Source organism: Microcaecilia unicolor, chromosome 10 (genome assembly GCF_901765095.1).
Source record: "Microcaecilia unicolor chromosome 10, aMicUni1.1, whole genome shotgun sequence".
In the NCBI taxonomy this organism is placed as follows: Eukaryota; Metazoa; Chordata; class Amphibia; order Gymnophiona; family Siphonopidae; genus Microcaecilia; species Microcaecilia unicolor.
Genome location: NC_044040.1, coordinates 30,572,437 through 30,592,182, shown reverse-complemented (window position 1 = coordinate 30,592,182; position 19,746 = coordinate 30,572,437). Strand labels below are relative to the sequence as shown.

Here is a 19,746-nt window from a genome sequence, read left to right as displayed (position 1 = left end):
AAAGAAAACTTAGAAAGTGCCAAAAAACTAAGAAATACCGGGGGAGGTTAAAAAGAACGAATAACAATATAAGAAAGAAGAAAAAAAATATATAAAAAGAATCAAGACTCTTTCCTGGGCCAGCGAAGCGAACAGGGAAAAACCTCTTCACCTCACCATGGACAAGAAAAAAACTGAGCGGGAACGCTCACGCGACGGGTGGGAAGTCATCCGCGCATGAGCGGTGCGTGCGGTTGACGCTCTAAAAGGCTCTGGCAAACTTTTTTAATTTTGCTGTAAAAAAATTTGCTGTTTCATGGGCCGCTGTGGACGCCGACCAACATGAGAGAACAAGCAGCCTACTTGTCCTCAGAGAAAGGGAGCTAAGTATCCAGAAGATATTGGGCAGAACTAAAACCACATAAGCAATACAGAAAATGTCCACCTCTAGCTTTATAAATGCAATATCAAATACAGTAGTAGCTTTTCCAGTCTATTACATACAGGAAAAAAGGAAAATAGTGTTCTAAAAGGCCTACCACACATTTAGCAGGATTTTACATATAAAATATGCAATTAAATGCTTTACCTCTTGATTATATGTTCTCCTCTTAATTTCTGGTGAACTTTCGGGTGAGGATATATTCTGCACAGAACAAAGAACAAGACTTGAAAACTTCCTTCTAGTTAGTGAAGCAAAATTGTTTACTTCTAACAGTATTTTCTGCACACACCAATTCACCAGTTTACATAAGTGAGAGCCTGTGCCTGCTTCCAGCCAAACTTTCAATACTTTCTGGAAAGAGAAAACATTTCCTCTGCTCATGTGCAGGACCTTTTTATGGCTCTCCCCAGTTAGCAGGTAACTTTCTGTGACTGCTGATGTGCTGTACTCAAACACCCGTTATACGTAAATACAGGTAAATTTGCTTTATTTGAAAGCAAATACATCAGTCTCAATCGCACAAAAGGTACTTCCTAGCTAAGGTTTTTCATCAACAAACATACTAAAAACCACCAAATAGAATATATTTTTGTTGACAAAATCTTTGCATCCAACAGGGACGATAACCCAAAATTATAAACATAGACCCAGGGAGGAAAACAAAACATTTGTCAGTACATTCAAGGAGACTATGTGAACACACAGTACAAGTCAAACAACCTGTTGTAAGACCATGCCCAGTTAATAATGGTATATGAATTTTGTGAACTGAATTCCATATTGCAGTCTTACTTATCTCTTCAGTGGAAGATGACCATACATGCACAACACACATCATTGTAACCCTAATATTGTGGGCCATCTAAGGTCTGGCTTGACTATGCATAACAGAAGGCAATGTAATCTGCTAATCTATTACAAATGGTGCACCTTGTCACCACATTTCCAGGCCTCCTGGGATCAAATAAAAGAAAATATTAGATAGGATATCTATAGGTTAGAATCTTTTCCAAGTAGAAAGCAACAGCTTTCTTGAAATCCAGGGAGTAAGGGACCCTTTTAGCTTTGTGGACACGTAGCTTAGAGAAAGTATTGTCAAACACCACTTCAGGCAGGTACCTGAGATGTGTGCAGAGACCTTCTATTTTGGTTAAGTCTATTACAAAGTGGATGTACTTCCCCGACTGTAAGCTGATACGATCACTGCAAGAAGCTGTTTCAAGTCAAGTACTTGAGCTTACAGGAGTGCAGCATTCTAAAGTGGCTTTTATTATCAGGGTAAGAAAATTCTGGATGTCTTAAGGCACTGCAGGCAGCCTCAGTTGAAGCAAACCCTGCATTACTCTATATCAGGGATTCTCAGGACACACCTCACTCGTCAGGTTTTCAGGAAACCCACAACCAATGTGCATGAGTTAGCTTTGCATACAATGGAGACCGTGCATACTGAGGGTGTATAATCCCAAAAAGCTGACTAGATGGGTGTGTCTTGAGGATCAGGTTGAAAACGCCTGCTCTACATACAGAAATGGTGTTTCTTTCTACACAATAGTGATAAGTAGTAATTGCACTGAGATAAACCCTAACAAAGTTGTTTTTTATACTAAACTAATAAATGTATAAGGCATTTAAACAATTTGTGTATGCACTAATAATGTATATGAGGCCAAGATGACACCAGATGGCACATCATTTCAGTTTAAAACAAACATTCATTTCCACAAGCCAGAACAATGTGTGAAACTTGGATGGAGAGACCAAAGGACTGTATCAATATTATGGACACTGGAGCCAGCTCTGTGGGTGCTTGAGCACCTTCAATATTGAACAAATTCCTTGACTATGTCCACAGAAAGGTCATTTCCATTGGGTTTAGCACACCCAATAATTTTGAAAAGTTGGCTCCTGTGGTAATGGATCCTGCATCAGTTAAAATGTCTGTTTATAACCCATCTATATTATAATGCCATTAATTCAGGGAGAGTTCAAAAATCATTAAAAAAATGTTAATCCAGAACATGGATAGAGGCTTAATTAAAGACATCCGCAAGACAGCTAAGGAAAGGGGAAGTACTACTGATAGGTGATTTCAATATGCCGGATGTTGATTGGGGTGTCCTAGCTGCGGGGTCGTCTAGAAGCAAAGAGATCTTAGATTCCCTACAGGAAGAATTGTTCCAGCAGTGGGTACCGGAACAGACGCGGGATGGAGCTGTTCTGGACTTGGTGCTTACGAATGGAGAGTACGTTTCTGACGTCAAGGTGGCGGACCATTTGGCATCTAGTGATCATTGTATGGTATGGTTCAATATTAAAACAGAAGAGAGGGCTCATTCGAGATTGAAGGTCCTGGATTTCAAAGGAACTAACTTTGCCAAGATGGGGGAATTTCTCAAGGAACAGTTAGCGGGATGGGAACAGCTGAAGGATGTAGAACAGCAATGGACAAGACTGAAAGGAGCTATATTAAAGGCGACTAACCTTTATGTTAGAAAATTACATAAAAAGAAAAGAAGGCTTCTCTGGTACTCGAATGTAGTAGCTGAAAAGATAAGGGTAAGGAGGCTAGCCTTTGCACGTTATAAGATGACTCAGAAAGATGAAGACAGGAAAGAATATCTAAGTAAGCGAAGAGAAGCTGGAAAAGTTATCAGGAAAGCAAAGTGGCAAATGGAGGAAAAGACAGCTAATACGGTAAAATTGGGAGACAAGACCTTTTTCAGATATGTAAGTGACAAGAGGCAGTGCCATAATAGCATTGTGAGGCTCAAAGCTGAGGGAGAGAAATATGTGGAAGATAAGGAAAAAGCTGAACTGCTTAACAATTATTTTAGCTCTGTGTTCATGAATGAAAGACCGGGGGTAGGGCTGCAGAAAACAAAGGCTAAAGGTGATGAATGAATGGTAGACCAAGACCCGTTTACGAAGGACTGTGTTCATGAGGAAAAGCCAAACTAAAAGTAGACAGAGCAATGGGGCCTGATGGGATACACCTGAGGGTGCTTAAGGAACTTGGAGGAGTTCTGTCAGCTCTGCTGACGGACCTCTTCAATGCTTCCTTAGAAACTGGAGTGGTCCCAGTGGACTGGAGAAGGGCGGATGTGGTTCCTTTGCACAAGAGTGGAAGTAAGGAAGAGGTTGGGAATTACAGACCTGTCAGTCTGACCTCGGTGGTGAGTAAGCTAATGGAAACACTTCTAAAAAGGAGGATTGTGACATTTCTTGAACTACATGGAATGCGAGACCCGAGGCAGCATGGCTTCACTAGGGGCAGGTTGTGTCAGACAAATCTGTCTTCTTCGACTGGGTGACCAAACACTTGGATGTGGGAGGGGCACTTGATGTGGTATACTTGGATTTCAGCAAAGCCTTTGACACGGTTCCACACAGGCGACTGATAAATAAATTGTGTGCCCTCAGTATTGGACCTAGAGTAATTGATTGGGTTTGCCTCTTTGCGGATGATACTAAACTCTGCAACAGGATGGACACCCTGGAGGGTGTGAATGACATGAGGAAGGACCTAGCGAAGCTAGAGGAATGGAATGATATTTGGCAACTAAGGTTTAATCCCAAAAAATGCAGGGTCATGCACTTGGGTTGCAAACTCCGAGGGAACGGTACAGTATAGGGGGTGTAGTGATTCAGTGTGCGAAGGAAGAGCGGGACTTGGGGGTGATTGTGTCTGACGACCTTAAAGCTTTCAAACAGGTAGAAAAAGTGACTGCTAAAGCCAGAAGGATGTTTGGGTGCATAAAGAGAGGCATGACCAGCAGGAATAAGAAGGTGGTAGTGGCTTTGTATAAGTCTCTGGTGAGGCCTCATTTGGAGTACTGCGTGCAGTTCTGGAGACCGCACCTATGGAAAGATATAAACAGGATGCAGTCGGTCCAGAGGGCGGCTACAAAATTAGTAAGCGGTCTTGAATACAAAAAATTATAGGGACAGGCTTATGAACCTCAACATGTATACGCTGGAAGAGAGAAGGGAGAGAGGAGACATGATAGAAACGTTTAAAAATCTCAAGGGCATTTATGTACAGGAAGAGAGCCTTTTTCCAAATGAAGGCGAGCTCTGGAATGAGGGGGCACACGACAAAGTTAAGAGGGAGTAGGCTTAGGAGTAACCTAAGGAAGTATTATTTCACAGAAAGGGTGGTGGAGGCGTGGAATAGCCTCCCGGTGGAGGTGGTGGAGTCGAGGACTGTTCCAGAATTTAAAAAGGCATGGGATAAACATGGGGGATCGCTTAGGAACAGGAAGAATTAGGGGTTATAGAGGATGGGCAGACTGGATGGGTCATAAGGCCTTTATCTGCTGTCATGTTTCTATGGAAGTTTAGGTAGTGCTCTTCCAATAGAAAAGAGGAATTACACACATTGATTGATTTGCCTGGATAAAGAAGGGGGAAGATAGCTATGTCTTTGACAACAGAGCTGTAGATCTTATTTTGCACCTACTCACATATCTCCTGGTAAAAGAGGAGGCCAACTCAGCAGTGGACTAAGATAGGGATCAAAATGCTTAATAGTACTCCTGAACCAGAGAAGCTCTATCTATTGATGTATTTCCAAACAAATTCTCTCTATGGCAAAGCATATCAGCGACCCCTTCCTATATACTGTAATGAAATCTGAGACCTGCAGCCATAAGAGTCTGAGATTTCCAATACCCATTGTTTTAATTTAGGGTTCAGAGACCTTATTTGTGTTTCTGACAGCTTCTTGCCATTCATTACTTACTCTATTGGAGAGTATTACAGAACACGGAAAGTTTTCAGGGTTTAAGTTAAACACATATAAGTCAGAGGCTCTGGCAATCAATACTTCTCTTCAGAGGGGCTGGGGAGATGCTTTTCCACTTAAAATTGGCTCTGGGAAGCTTTAGATATTTGGGGATACAGCTGCCATGCGATCTAAGGAAGACTTACTCTTTGAATATCCCTCAAATGATACAACATACTAAGCAATGGTTGGAAGTGTGGAGAACTCTTCCTTTGTCTCTGATTGGGAGAAGATGTTGTTATTTACAAAGTGGTTGTATGCTCTCCCAAATCTCCCTATCTGGGTATTAAGGAATGATTTGTTAACCTTGCAAAATAAATGTAACAAAAATTTGTTTTGGAATAGGGAAACCCAAATTAAAATTTGCTAGGCTCTATGGTAATATGAGTAGAGATGGTTTGGATTGCCGAGCCTCCATACCTATAATCATGCCTGTCCCCTGAGACATATAAAGGACCGGACAATGAAACTGGACATTATATTCCTTTATTAAATTACAATTGGGCTTATATTCCGCTAACACCTTTTCAGTTCTAAGTGGTTTAACAAACATTTTAAGGAAAATAGAGATCAGAACATTCCTCTAAAAATTACAATGGCTGCTTTGGAGGAAAGCAGAAATCTAATTATAATATATATTGCTTAAATAAGAAGAAAGATTTTATGTATTGAACAAGCTTTATTAGAACCACTGCATCTCAACTATGTACTACAGGTGAAAAATTGTAAATTACCACAATTAAGAGGCAATATTTTGTACGTCACATGCAATTGGCTTGGAAGGCCTTGTTAACATTTTGTAAGATAAATACCTTGGATAGATTGGAGAATTTGGACTTCAACCCAGATTTACATAACGTGGTACTTAGGATATGGGCAGAAAAGGTGTTCCAGTTTTTGAATCAAACAGCAGAGATTTCAGGCTTTGGATACTGATAGATTCGCTTACTATCAATTAATGCATTATGCTCTGACATTGAAATGAAGAGACTTGTTTTTAGGGGCTACAAGGAAGGTGCATTAATTTTTTGATACTGATTTACCAAATGCTTTGTCAGTAGTTGAGTATAATGAGAGGTTACAACAAAAACCTCTTGTGTTTGATGATGATTTCTGGTGTATGGGGGAGGGGAATGGGAAAGGCTTATATAACAATTATTGGTTTACTGGATCATACTGCAAAATGTAGCATGTAGCTTGGTAGACTTCAATGTGAAAGTTCTATCTGGGGTCATCAATAAAGTGGAGGAGTGGCCTAGTGGTTAGGGTGGTGGACTTTGGTCCTGGGGAACTGAGTTCGATTCCCACTTCAGGCACAGGCAGCTCCTTGTGACTCTGGGCAAGTCACTTAACCCTCCATTGCCCCAAGTAAGCCACACTGAGCCTGCCATGAGTGGGAAAACGCGGGGTAAAAATGTAACAAAAAAAAAAAAAAAGAGAAGCGGGGAGTTAATTGGGCAGCGAATGCTATTGAAAATTTTTGAACAATTCAAAAGTGTTTGTTTGCTGGTCTGTATCAATTTATTCAATAAAATTATTTAAACTTTAAACTCTCCTACGGGCATATGACCTTTTAAAAAAGCTTTATAAATTGGTAAAACATGCTACAGATTTGCATTATCTTAAAAAATGAGCATGTACAATACTAATATATTAATAGGAAAAAGTCAGAAATATATACACAGTAAAGGAGACAAGGAATCTCCTGGGGTTATATGAAATTATATTCCCTCCATTTGAGAAGCATTCAGATGGATTATGTTAATACACCGCACATTTTAGTATGTTAATTCTAGAACATGAATAGCATTTATAAGTACCTTCAAATCTGTATAAGAATGAATCATATCGCCATGCTTATATCATCACACAATCTAGCCTTCTTTAAAATATAAAGTATGCAAACTATTCTACAGATGAACTGCTTAGCAGAGAGAAAAGTGTTTGAAGAAAAAAAACAAAAACTCTGTATTAGAAGAATGGAGTTCGTCATATACAAGCTTAACACTTACCTCAAAGTGCATTGGATTTCCATGTATGCATGGAGTGACTGGGATAACTGGTGAATATAAGGGCTTGTAACCATTACGACAACTTTCATCTTCAACTTTTATCCTAGGAGGAGTGGCAAACAATGATGGATCTGTGGCAGCAATATCTACATGTGTTGGTGTGGCGTATGGAGAAGGAGTGGGAGTAGAGCTTTCTGAGCATGTGGATTCCAACAGATGATACAATCTTCGTTTTTTAAGAGGTGTTGTTAAATCTTAAATAGAAGCAATAAAAATTAATATTACTATTTGTTACATTTGTATCCCACATTTTCCCACCTATTTGCAGGCTAAGTTACTTACCTGTAGCAGGTGTTCTCTGAGGAAAGCAGATATATAATCTCACACAGGCATACAGTCTCACATGTGGGTGATGTCATCCACAGAATCTGGTGTGGACACTGCTGTAGCGCACTGTCACTTTAAAACTTTGAGCAGTGCCCCTACTGTGCATGCGTGGGTGTCTTCCCACCTGACTCTTGTGCGCAGGACCAGCAGTACAGTACAAGCTAAGAAGGCAACTCCAAAGGGAGGTGGGAGGGATGAGAATATGTACCTGCTGTCCTTGGAGAATATTTGCTACAGGTAAATTTTAGCCTTCTCCAAGGACACGCACTTGTGGCACTCTTTAGCTGCCAGGAAACTATGTAGAATGTGAGCCTGGCTGACAAAAGGGCAAGAGGGTGGAGTTGACGTAAGTAGCAAAAAGATTCTGCTTGTCCAAACCAGCTATCCCGCCTAGAATGCTGATCCAGACAGTAGTGAGATGTGAAGGTGGTGATAGAGGACCACATTGCTGCCTTGCAAATTTCCTCAATGGAGACAGAGTAGAAATGGGCTACTGAAGCCACCATGGCTCTTAAATTATGAGCAGTGACACATCATGAAGGTTCAAGTCCAGCATGAGTATACATGTAGGAGATACAGTCAGCCAAGAGTTAGAACGTTTGGTGATGGGAATCCCTAATCTGTTAGGGTTGAAGGATATAAAAAAGCTGGGAGGACTTCCTGTGAGGTTTGTAGACACCAGATAGTAAAAAAGGTGAAATTAGGCCTTACCTGCTAATTTTCTTTCCTCTAGATCCTCCAGACCGTTCAAGACACTTGGGTTATGCACTCCTACCAGCAGAGGGAGACTGAGAACCCTAAAACTTCTTATACAAGTATCCTGTGCAGACCTTCTACTAACCAGTAAAACAGTAACAAAGCAGAGGAACAAAACACCTCCACCTAAACAAAACCACTGAATCCACACTCGGATCTCCTCCCCTTAAGACGGGGAATTCAACTGCAGATGGGCACAAACGGTACCACAAACTGCCCTTAGTAAAACTCCAGGACCCAAATCACAGGATCTACTAGAAATATCAGCAACTGAAGTCTAAAGAAATCATCATACTGAACTGTACAATACACTGGGTGGGCTCTTGAACGGTCTGGAGGATCTAGAGGAAAGAAAATTAGCAGTTAAGGCCTAATTTCACCTTCCTCAGCAATCCTCCAGACCGTTCAAGACGCTTGGGACGTACCAAAGCAGTAAACACATCTAAGGGTAGGACCTGCGAAGCCCAGAGGACAGGACTGCAACTCCAAAACTGGCATCCTCCCTTGCCTGTACATCCACTCTGTAATATTTGACAAAAGAATGCAGGGAGGACCACACCGCCGCTCTACAAATGTCTACCGGTGGAACAAAACTACTCTCTACCCAAGAAGCCGCCATCCCCCTAGTGGAATGTGCCTTGAGCCCCACTGGCACCGTACGGCCATGCAATATGTAAGCCGAAGAGATGGCATCCTTCAACCACCGAGCTATAGATACCTTAGAAGCAGCCGCTCCCTTCTTGGGCACCCCCATGAAGGACAAATAACCTGTCCGAAGACCTGAATTCCTCCGACCTGCGCAAGTAAACCTTCAACACTCTGCACACATCCAATTTCGCCAAACGACGCTGAGAAGCATCCCCCGTCCGGTCCCCCAAGACCGGCAACCAAACCACCTGATTGATATGAAAGGAGGATACCACCTTAGGCAAAAACGAAGGCACTGGAAGCAGCAAAACCTTTTCCTTAGAAAACCACAGAAACGGAGGCCTACATGAAAGAGCCTGAAGTTCTGAAATCCGGCGAGCCGACGATATGGCTACCAAAAAGACCACCTTCATAGTAAGGTCTTTTATCGAACAAGACTCCAAGGGCTCAAAAGGAGAACCTGCCAAAGAATCAAGAACGATATTAAGATACCACTGTGGAACTACCGGCTGCTGAGGAGGACGAAGCAACTTCACCCCCCTCAAAAAACGGACCACATCCGGGGAAGACACAACTCACCTGCCCTGCACCTTACCCCGAAAACACACCAAAGCAGCCAGCTGCACCTTCAAAGATGACAATGGAAGGCCCTTCTCAAAACCATCCTGCAAGAAATCTAAAATGCACGACACAGAAGCTGTCAAAGGGACACATGCCCAGTCCCCACACCAATCTTCAAATATGCGCCACACATGAACATAGGCCAAAGACGTTGAACATTTGCGAGACTGCAGCATCGTCTGAATCACCTGAGGAGAAAACCCTTTCCTTCTCAACCATTCCCTCTCAAGGGCCACACCGTAAGAGAGAACCGATCCGGATCCGGCATGACAATTGGACCCTGACACAACAGCACCGAGCCCCCCCAGCCGCAGAGGCTCGCCTTCTAACAAGCGCATCAGATCCCCGAACCATGGCAGATGCGGCCAATTCAGAGCCACCAACACCGGACCCGCATGACATTCTACCCTCTGTAGGACTCGACCTTTCAAGGGCCATGGGGGAAACACGTACAGCAATACCCGCTGAGGCAACGGAAGGACCAATGCATCGATCCCTTCCACTCGCGGATCCCGACGCCGACTGAAATACCGAGGAACCTGAGCATTCTGTGCCGACGCCATGAGATCCACTACTGGCATTCCCCACTTTAGAACTATCTGGTCGAACACCGACCGGTGCAGAGACCATTCTCCGGGGTCCAACATGTGTCTGCTTAGAAAATCCGCATTCACGTTGTCCACCCCGGCCACGTGCGCCGCCAAAATCTGCACTAGATGCCTTTCCGCCCAACTCATGAGCAGAGCCATCTCGACTGCCAACTGCGGACTCTTTGTACCGCCCTGCCGGTTGACATACGCTTCCGCTGTCGCGTTGTCGGACATGACTCTTACCGCCTTTCTGACCTCACTTGAGCGAAACGCCAACACAGCTAGCCGAATCGCCCTTGTCTCCAACCGGTTGATAGACCACTGAGCTTCCTCCGTCGCCCACCGCCCCTGCGCGGACCAACCAAGACACTGAGCTCCCAGCAGACTGGCATCCGTTACCAGAATCACCCACTGAGGAGGTTCCAACGGCATGCCCTTTTCCAGATGGGCCGAGCACACCCACCACTAGAGTCTGTGCCGAGGAGCCCCCCTCAATGGCAACCGCAACTCCAAATTGTGTACCTGAGGAGACCACCTGGACAACAGAGCCGCCTGAAGCTGACACATATTGGCCCTGGCCCATGGTACTACCTCTACTGTCGCTGCCATGAGGCCCAGAACCCGAAGGTACATTCGAACCGTCGGACTCTGAACGGACATTAACAGCCGAACCTGCTGCTGAAGAGAGGCGATCCGAGAATCCAGCAGAAAAACATGACCCACTGCCGTGTCAAACCGCACTCCTAAGTACTCCAGACTCTGCGATGGGATCAACTGACTTTTGACTACATTCACTACCCATCTGAACGATTCCAGAAACGCGACCACCTGAGCCGTAGCCACCACACTGTGAGCCCGAGACTTCGCCCGGATCAACCAGTCGTCCAGATACGGATGCACCATAATTCCCTGCCTCCGCAAAGCCGCTGCTACCACCACCATTATCTTGGAGAAGGTGCATGGAGCCATTGCCAGACCAAAAGGCAGAGCACAGAACTGAAATTGCCTCCCTAAAACAGCAAAACGAAGGGAACGCTGATGGGCCTCTCGAATCGGCATGTGCAGATACGCTTCCGTGAGATCCAGTGACGTGAGAAATTCTCCCTGACGAACAGCCACTATGACCGAGCGCAGAGTCTCCATGCGGAAGGATGGCACCTTGAGCACCCCATTGACCCTCTTGAGATCTAAAATGGGTCTAAACTGGTCCTCCTTCTTCGGCACCACAAAGTAAATGGAATAACAACCCATTCCCAGCTCGTGCCGAGGAACGGGTACCACGGGCTCCAAACTGGATTAAGCGACCCAGAGCCTCTTGAATAGCCTTTAACTTGACTCGAGAGTGACAAGGAGAGGGAAGAAACAGATCCGGCAGCAGGTGCTCGAACTCGAGCACATAACCGTCGCGAACGACCTCCAGCACTCACTGATCTGAAGTAATTTGGGTGCACCCCTGATAAAACAGACGAAGTCGCGCCCCGACCTTCACCAGAGGCTGGACCCGCACACCTTCATAAGGAGGACTTATTCCCATTTCCGGCACCTCCGGAGGCGTCCCGACCTCCTCGACGACCCCCTCGAAAGGACTGCGTCCGCTGGAAAAAACGGCTTTTAGAAGGAGACACAAATCTGCCCGGCCTGTACCACCTCGCGTCCTTAAACCGACCTCTAGCCGAACCACCTCGACTAGCCGCCTTAGGCCGTAACTCCGGCAACCGTGAGACCTTGGTATCCCCAAGACCACTCATCAGTTTATCCAAGTCCCCTCCAAACAACATAGAACCTTTGAAAGGTAGAGAACACAACTTTCCTTTAGAGGCCGCATCTACCACCCAGCCCCTAAGCCAAAGAGCCCTGCGAGCCATCACTGCCAGAGCCATATTCTTAGCCGAAGCCCTTAGCAAATCATAAAGGGTGTCTGCCAAAAACGAAGACCCCATCTCCAATTTGGCCAGGTCCTGAACCAAACCAGTCCTATCCAACGCAGGCTCATCCAAGAGCTTCTCCGCCCAATGGAAACAAGCTCTGGCTACCAAGCCCCCACACACAGAGATTTGCAAGGCCAAAGCCAACAAATCAAAGCTGCGCTTCAGAAAGGACTCTAGCTTCCTATCCTGAGGATCCCGTAAGGCTGTATCGCCATCCACCGGAATGGCCGTAGCCTTAGTAACCACCGTAACCACCGCATCCACAGTAGGTGGTTTCAGCAGGGCCAAATCTTCCGAAGGCAAGGGATACAGCCGCGCCACTGCCCTAGACACCTTACAAGCAGCCTCCGGCACAGACCATTCCTGAAAAACCATGTCCCTAATGTCTGAATTCATGGGAAAGGAACGGGAGGCTCTCCGAATCCCCTTAACCGAGGGATCTACTTGGGGTCCCTCCGCAGAGGGAGTGGCCGCCGGAGCAAACTTCAAAGTAGAGATCACCTGATCAATGAGCTCTAACAACTCCTCCTTATGAAAAATGCGAACCACTGAAAAATCTTCCCCAGGCCTTAGCCCATCCTGATCCTCAGGCATCTAAGAGATCCTCCTCTCCTGGGTCACTCCAAATGTCCGACCCAGGCAGAGAAAGTATCTTCCTAGGCTCCGAAATATCCACCCGTGGGCGCTTCTCCCACTGAGCTAGCAGCCTCCGGGGAACAAACAGCCTGAGAGGGGCCAGCTCTCCAGGCATTATACAGAGACCAAACAAACTCAGGGAGAAGCCAGACCCCCCCCCCCCCCCGACGCTGCTGAAGCCCCAACAACACTTCCCGCAGTCTCCGCGACGGACTCCCCTCGCTCCCAAGGCGGCAGGTCCATCGCGTGATCCACGGCTAAACTAGGTGTGCTTCCCGCCACACACGGGTACCCCAGCGCCGGTACGGAATGTGCGGCCAAAAGGGCCGCGCTTCCCGCCAAAAACGGCTCCGTCAAGGCCAACACGGGATGCACAGCCAAATTTGCTGCGTTTCCCGCCAAAACCGGCCCCGCTGTTGCCGGCCCGGAATGTGCAGTCAAATCGCCGCCCAACACCTCCGCCGACTCAGGGGAAAGCACGGGGGGCTAGAGCGCTGATAGCATAGGCTCCCCACATAATTTACATTGGCCACCTTTCACTTCAATGCCGCGCTTCGCACAAAACTGACACCTCGCCAGCTTAGACATAATGGCCGCAAACACAATAAAAACAGTTGCTTTGTGCTCAGACAGACTAATAGGCAAAATCGCCTAAGGCAAGAACGCCCTTGAAGACGTGTTATCTCTGGACTGCCACAAGAATGGCCAAAATAGCCGCCTTTTAAAAACATTTTTATTATTTTTTTTAAACCTCGTTGCTGATGCCTAAACGCCTCAAGGGTACAGAACGAGGTCTGTAGCCGAGGTCAAGCAGTCCTCCAGAGGAAGAGCACAGGGGGAGGGACTCGGCCACCCGGGTGTGACACCCCACAGGGAATAAGAAGCTCCTTAGGACTTACACCCTGTAATAGAGATGCAAGTGTGGGTTCTCTAACATTTACAACCCAACCTAGAAACCCCAAATGGGCCTACCAGACTGAGTACACTGCACAGGCTGCACATATCTACCCTCTGCTGAGACTGAGAAAATACTGGTTAGTAGAAGGTCTGCACAGGCTACTTGTATAAGAAGTTTTAGTGTTCTCAGTCTCCCTCTGTTGGTAGGAGTGCATAACTCAATTGTCTTGAATGGTCTGGAGGATTGCTGAGGAAGTAAATAATATGCTAGGAGATAAAAGCAGCCTCCATAAGAGTAGGAAGAGAGCATGTAGTAGGGTCGAGTGCACTGGTTGCACACTAGAGGGAAAATCTTCACTTGAAACAGTAACATTTCTGTGTAGGTTTCCTAGATGCTAGAGATATCCTACAGACTCCGTCTGGAAAGTTTAAGGAACGTAAGTATGTCATCAGGAACCAAGCCTTCAGGGCAAGAGAACAAAGGTTTGGATGGAAGAGGGACCCTTACGGTTAGAAAAGGATCTAAGCTCAATGGTTCCTTGGACAATAACTCTAGGAGAAGAGGGAACCAGATATGATGTGGCCAGTAGGGAGCAATTAGAATCCTGGTCTCTTGGTCTCAACATAGTTTGAGAAGAGTTTTTCCTATGAGAGGCAATGGAGGAAAGGCATATAGAAGGTATGTTTCCCAATAGAACAAAAAGGCATCTGTGACTGTACAATTCGAAGCATTAATTCTGGAACAAATGTGGGGAAGCTTGTTGCTCTGAGTAGAAGCGAATAGTTCTATCACTGGAGTCCCCCACTAGTGGAAAATTTGATGAGCTATAGTACAGACATGTTGAGGAGCCGTTCGTGAGTTTGAAGGACTCTGCTCAATTTGTATGCCTCAGACCTTACAGAGATATTTCAAGAAGCTGCCCAATGGGGACCAAGAACCCTGTATGTGGAGACCATCAAGGTGAGCACCCCAACCTACCATACAGGCATCTGTGGTGAGGACTTTGTGATATGGAAGAGGCTGAAACAGAAAACCCTGGATGAGATTCTGGGATACCATGCACCACTGTAGAGAGTGGAATAGCTGTGAAGTAATTTGAATACGGGCTGAGAGCAGTCCCGTGGCTTGGGAACACAGAGGAGAGTATCTACTAAGGAATTCGGACATGGAGTTCAGCCAATGGTATTACATGGACTGCTGAAGCCATGTGACCGAATAGGCAGAGCATCTGACGAGCAGATACTTGGATAGATTTGGACAACTGAGCAGAGAGATACATTATGTTGTTTGCTCTTGGTTAAGAGAGGGAGGGAGGTTCAGCACTGAGCAGTGGCCAGGAGGATCCCCCCATGAAATGTAAGGTCTGAACAGGTTGTAGATGTGATTTCGGGTAACTGATCACAAACCCGAGGAATTCTAGGAGCTGTATGGCGGACTGAATTGAGGTCTGTGGTAACGGTAATGATAATGCTTGTAGTCTGCTAACTCCCAATTATAGGTTCAAAGCAGATAACATTGATTGAATTTAACAATGAAAACAGATAAAAAGAGAAGGCGCATCAATAAAACAACCAGCCTAATAAAAGAATTTCTTAAACAAATACGCCTTCAATTGTTTGTGAAAAAAGCAAACAAGAGGGAATCTTTTTAAGACCAGCAGGTAAAGATCATCAAACAGAAACTGTGCCAACTACTGGGAGGCTGCCTGCCTTAACTAGTTGTTGAGGTAAGGGAAGATGTGTATGCCCCACTTATGGAGTGTTGCAGCAACTACTATGAGGCACTATATAAAAAACTTGAGGGGCCAAAGCTAAGCCAAACGGCAAGACTTTATACTGATAATGCAAAGACCCACAGTAGAAATGCAGAAACTTTCTATGCATAGAGAGAATAGGTATGCAAGTGTACGCCTCCTTCAGATCTACAGAGCAACGACAGTCGTTGAGTTCTATGATGAAAAAAAGTGATACCAGGGAAACCACGCAAAATTTTTCTTTTGAGTAGAAATTTGTTCAAATCTCGCAGATCGAGAATTGAATGCACTCTCTCCATCTTTTTTTTTATTTTTGGTATGAGAAAGTATCAGGAGTAGAACCTCGACCCCTGACCAGCGGAGGAACTGGTTCTATTGCATTCTGCTAAAGGAGGGCAGAGAGCTCTTCTTGAAGCAGTGTTATCTGGATAAAGTAGAGTCTCTTAGTGAATGGTCAAGAGGTCCCGTCCCCACAAACGCAGAGCATAACTGTGCTGTATGGTATGTAGAACCCAACGGTTGGAGGTTATGAGAGGCCACCTATGTTGAAAAAGGACCTACTGGTAGGTCGCTTGGCACGGACAACTGGACGGTGGCAAAGCTCTCTAGGAAGAGATAAAAACTGGTTTATTGTTTAGACTGAGGAGTCTGAAAATTTTGTCCCCACTGCTGCCTTGGATGCGAGCGTTGGAGCGCAGTCTTATGAGGTGGAGGAGGAATGGGAGTGTAACCATGCTTAGATGTATAGTAATTGGAGCGTTGAGATCCCCCTCCCCACACAAATTATAATTATAAAGAGCAAAGATGGATTTTCCAACTCCATGCATTGCACCCCCAGGGGTTAAATTCTGCAGTGGACTGTGGTCGCTAATTTGATTGGTAGCTGCAAAGATTACGTGGCCCTATCAAAATTTGAGATTTGAAATCAGCTATGACCTATTTAAACTGCAGAGGCTAAGACGCCGCAGCCATTTTCTCTATATGCAGGAGCAAGTACAGAGATGGTAACACTGTAGTGTGTTATTTTTTTATGAACTATTTTGTGCGTTTATGGTGATATGTATAACTAAATGTTATAATATTCTTCTCACCAGCGTGCCTCTTCCCTGAAAAAGAATAACGAAACCTGGCCATTTCGGCAGAGGTTTGAGCTGGGAGAAAAATCGCTGCTTGAAGCTGCTTTAAAGCTAAGTAACGTTGTAAAACATAGCTTGTATACTAAAGCTTGAAATGAATTAGAAGATATCGGTGAAGAATATTTAAAGTGAACTATATGAGAGATTTTTTGAAAAAGAAAAAAGTGAAAAAAAAAAAGGATCATGATAAAGGAAACAATACGGGTTGATCAATGACGATGTGAGTAACACCATTAATACTTTTGGGGCATGGTTCCCAGATGGTGTATGTTGCTTAAAACTCTGAAGATCCCTGTTTAACAAATAATGTTGGGTTAGAAATGAAGATGGTGGTCACACTGTGTTAAGTGTACTATCTATGAACCTATTAGACAGTGTTTGGGATAATACTGGAAGTCTATCTCCCAAAGGCTAAGCACCTTTCCTCCGAAAGGGTAGCTTCCCTGAACAGCAAAGGGAGATGGGGAGGAACCCGGGGACACCTGAGTTTAACACCCCAGAGGCTGGCGAACAAAAGAGAGAGAGAAAGAGAGAGAGAGAGAAAGAGAAAGAGACCCTCCTACCACCTGCTGGAGATTAAGAATATTGAGACTAGGGTCACATGGCCAGGGCTCTTATTGGCTCTCTAGAGTCAGAAGTTTCTCAGTCTCCACTTGCTAGAAGGCATGCACAATCCATCAGTCCAATCCTGGGCCGGTCCGGAGGGACGCTAAGGAACTGGCTTTTAGTTTCTGGGCTTACATTACATGCAGTGCCAGATAGCACAGGCGCACCCATGCTATTTGTCACTGCTTTGTAACACAGTGTACATGTGGTATTTGCAGTAAACACTGGCAGAAGCTGAGTATAATCGCTGCATTAACCACAAAGGCTCCGCAGCTGAGATGGCTTGTAAGCTTGCACTGCTGGACTTGCTACTCATGCAGAAGACGGCTTGGCAGAGTACAACTGCCAACAGCTACAGATGGGCTAGCTTTGTGAATGAACATAATGCTGAAACGCCTGCAACCACTGAGGTGAACACAGACGACCTGCCTGTAGATCTCCCAGTTGGAGTGACAGCTCAGGAGTTTAATTGCTATGTGGCAGTTGATAATGACCTTCAGATATCTGCTAATATAACTGATATAGAGATTTGCTCTGACCTGCAGTTTTCATTTGAAAATGCAGGAGACTCAGATAAGCCAATGGGGCAGGAAGTGGGTATCAAGTGTGATGCAACAACCCTGAATGTTTCCCTTAGTAATACAGAGCTTGAACATTGTCTGGACTTATCTTGAGGGTAGTGGGTGCCAGAGCTATGAATATTTTTCTGACCTGTTTAACTTAGTTTACAATACGAATAGACATAACACTGTACAGAAAGCTATTGCTGATTTCTTTTCTGTCATTTAACAGTGGGCTGACCACAGTTGCATGTGATAAGTCTTAACGTTTTTACGAAGCAAAGTTGGCTATGCCTTACATCTATAACTACATATAGGTGTTGTAATAAAATTGTTGACTGTGTTATTGCAGTAATAAGTAAGTGGTGCTATATGGGATCTGTGTCGTAACCGAACTAATGCTATCAAAGAGTGACAACCATTATGGATATACTCTGATTATCTGCAAGTTAAACTTTGGTCCTGAGGCCATGCACTTGACTGGAGTGCACTCTATATATCTGTATCTATAATTTTTTAAATATAAATACATAACATATAAATACCTCCACTAGGAAATGGACAGCTGCCATTCATTAGTAAATTATTTTTTTCATCACCATAGATAGCAGGACTCCTTGACCCTTCTTGAGAGGGTGAATCATAATGATCCATAATTGATGAATTTTCTTCCTCCAAAGCTTGCTTCAGCCATCGCTGTAACAGAAGTCAGGAAAGAACAAATAGACAAGAAAATATGGATTTTAAGTAACAGGTTTATTTCAGTTCCAAAAACATGTCACAAGTACATATTCCTATATAACACAATGTAGTGACATAAAGTAGGTTGTTAAAATGCTTTTTAACTGTACAAATCATTAAATAGACCACAATTTTAATTATTAGTTTGTCTCATCTCTTACTACCTTTTTGCAAGAGCCAAGAATATTCTCCATAGGTTCTCTTCTCCTCCGTTTGTCTGACAGGAATGGTGAAGTAAAACGAATATAGTGCTTAGGGGTAGAGTACACATGAGGACTGTAAGAAAGGCCTGGTAACGAATTCAATTGCGTAGCAAGAACTTCAGGATCTGTAGTTACACGCAGAGGCCTATCTAATAGACTGTCTGTTGGTTTTCCAATCTTCTCATGCTTCTCACTTAACCATTCAGTCACCAAGTGCTAAACAAATCAAACAAAGATATATTGTATTACTCCTCACATGTACAATTTCTATCAAGTTTTAGCTAGCATATTGTTTGCTATTTAGGTAGAATTAAAATAACTAAAAATACATTACATATTAAGGCAGAGCTTCCCCAACTGTGGATCAGGACCCCAAAATCTGCATTTGGGGTCACAATCTGGGTGGCCTCTCCACAGGTGCACCATTATTCTGCACCTCTGGGGGGGGGGGGCACAATTTTATTTGGTCGCAATCATGGGGTCATGGTCTCAAAAAGATTGATAAGCACTGTATTAAGGAATAGGTGTTTTCTAGATTTCTGTATGCAGCACCTGTGGGTTCATCACCGGCCATAAGAACATTTCTGAGGTAGAGATCTGCAGGGAAGAGTAGGGGAAAATATTCCAAAAGCATGAATAGACAAACTTTTAGCTGGTTACAGGAAATATTTGTTATTTCTCCCAAAATAGATATTAGGGATAGACAAACTAGCATGTAACACACAGTAAATGATGGCAAATAAAGACACACATGATTCATCCAGTCTGTCCAACAAAGGCAAACTGTACCTACCACTCCATACAGGTTACAGCCACCTATACCCAAACACACACAGGCAGTCAAACACAATGTAGTCCCGGGACAACACTTTACAACCAAAAGAACTGCTGACAGCATTCAACACGCCAGTCTCAACATCAAAATGTGCCCCCCCCCCCCCCTTCCCCAACGATACACAGCACTCCCTCCTGCAGCACAATAATAAAGTGATACACAACACGAATACGTGAGCATCATCTCTCCCGCATCATCTGTGGGGCACAGACTGCAAAAGACCGTCCAC

The 19,746-nt window shown here is 44.5% G+C and overlaps 1 protein-coding gene across 1 annotated transcript in view; it reads right to left on the bottom strand.

Annotated features, from left to right (window-relative positions):
* KMT2E (lysine methyltransferase 2E) overlaps window positions 1–19,746 on the bottom strand; it is a 310,078-nt gene that overhangs the window by 40,774 nt on the left and 249,558 nt on the right. The window contains 4 exon segments of the mRNA XM_030216423.1: window positions 569–625; window positions 7,220–7,473; window positions 18,284–18,434; window positions 18,644–18,898. Of these exon segments, the coding sequence (XP_030072283.1) occupies window positions 569–625; window positions 7,220–7,473; window positions 18,284–18,434; window positions 18,644–18,898 (717 nt within the window).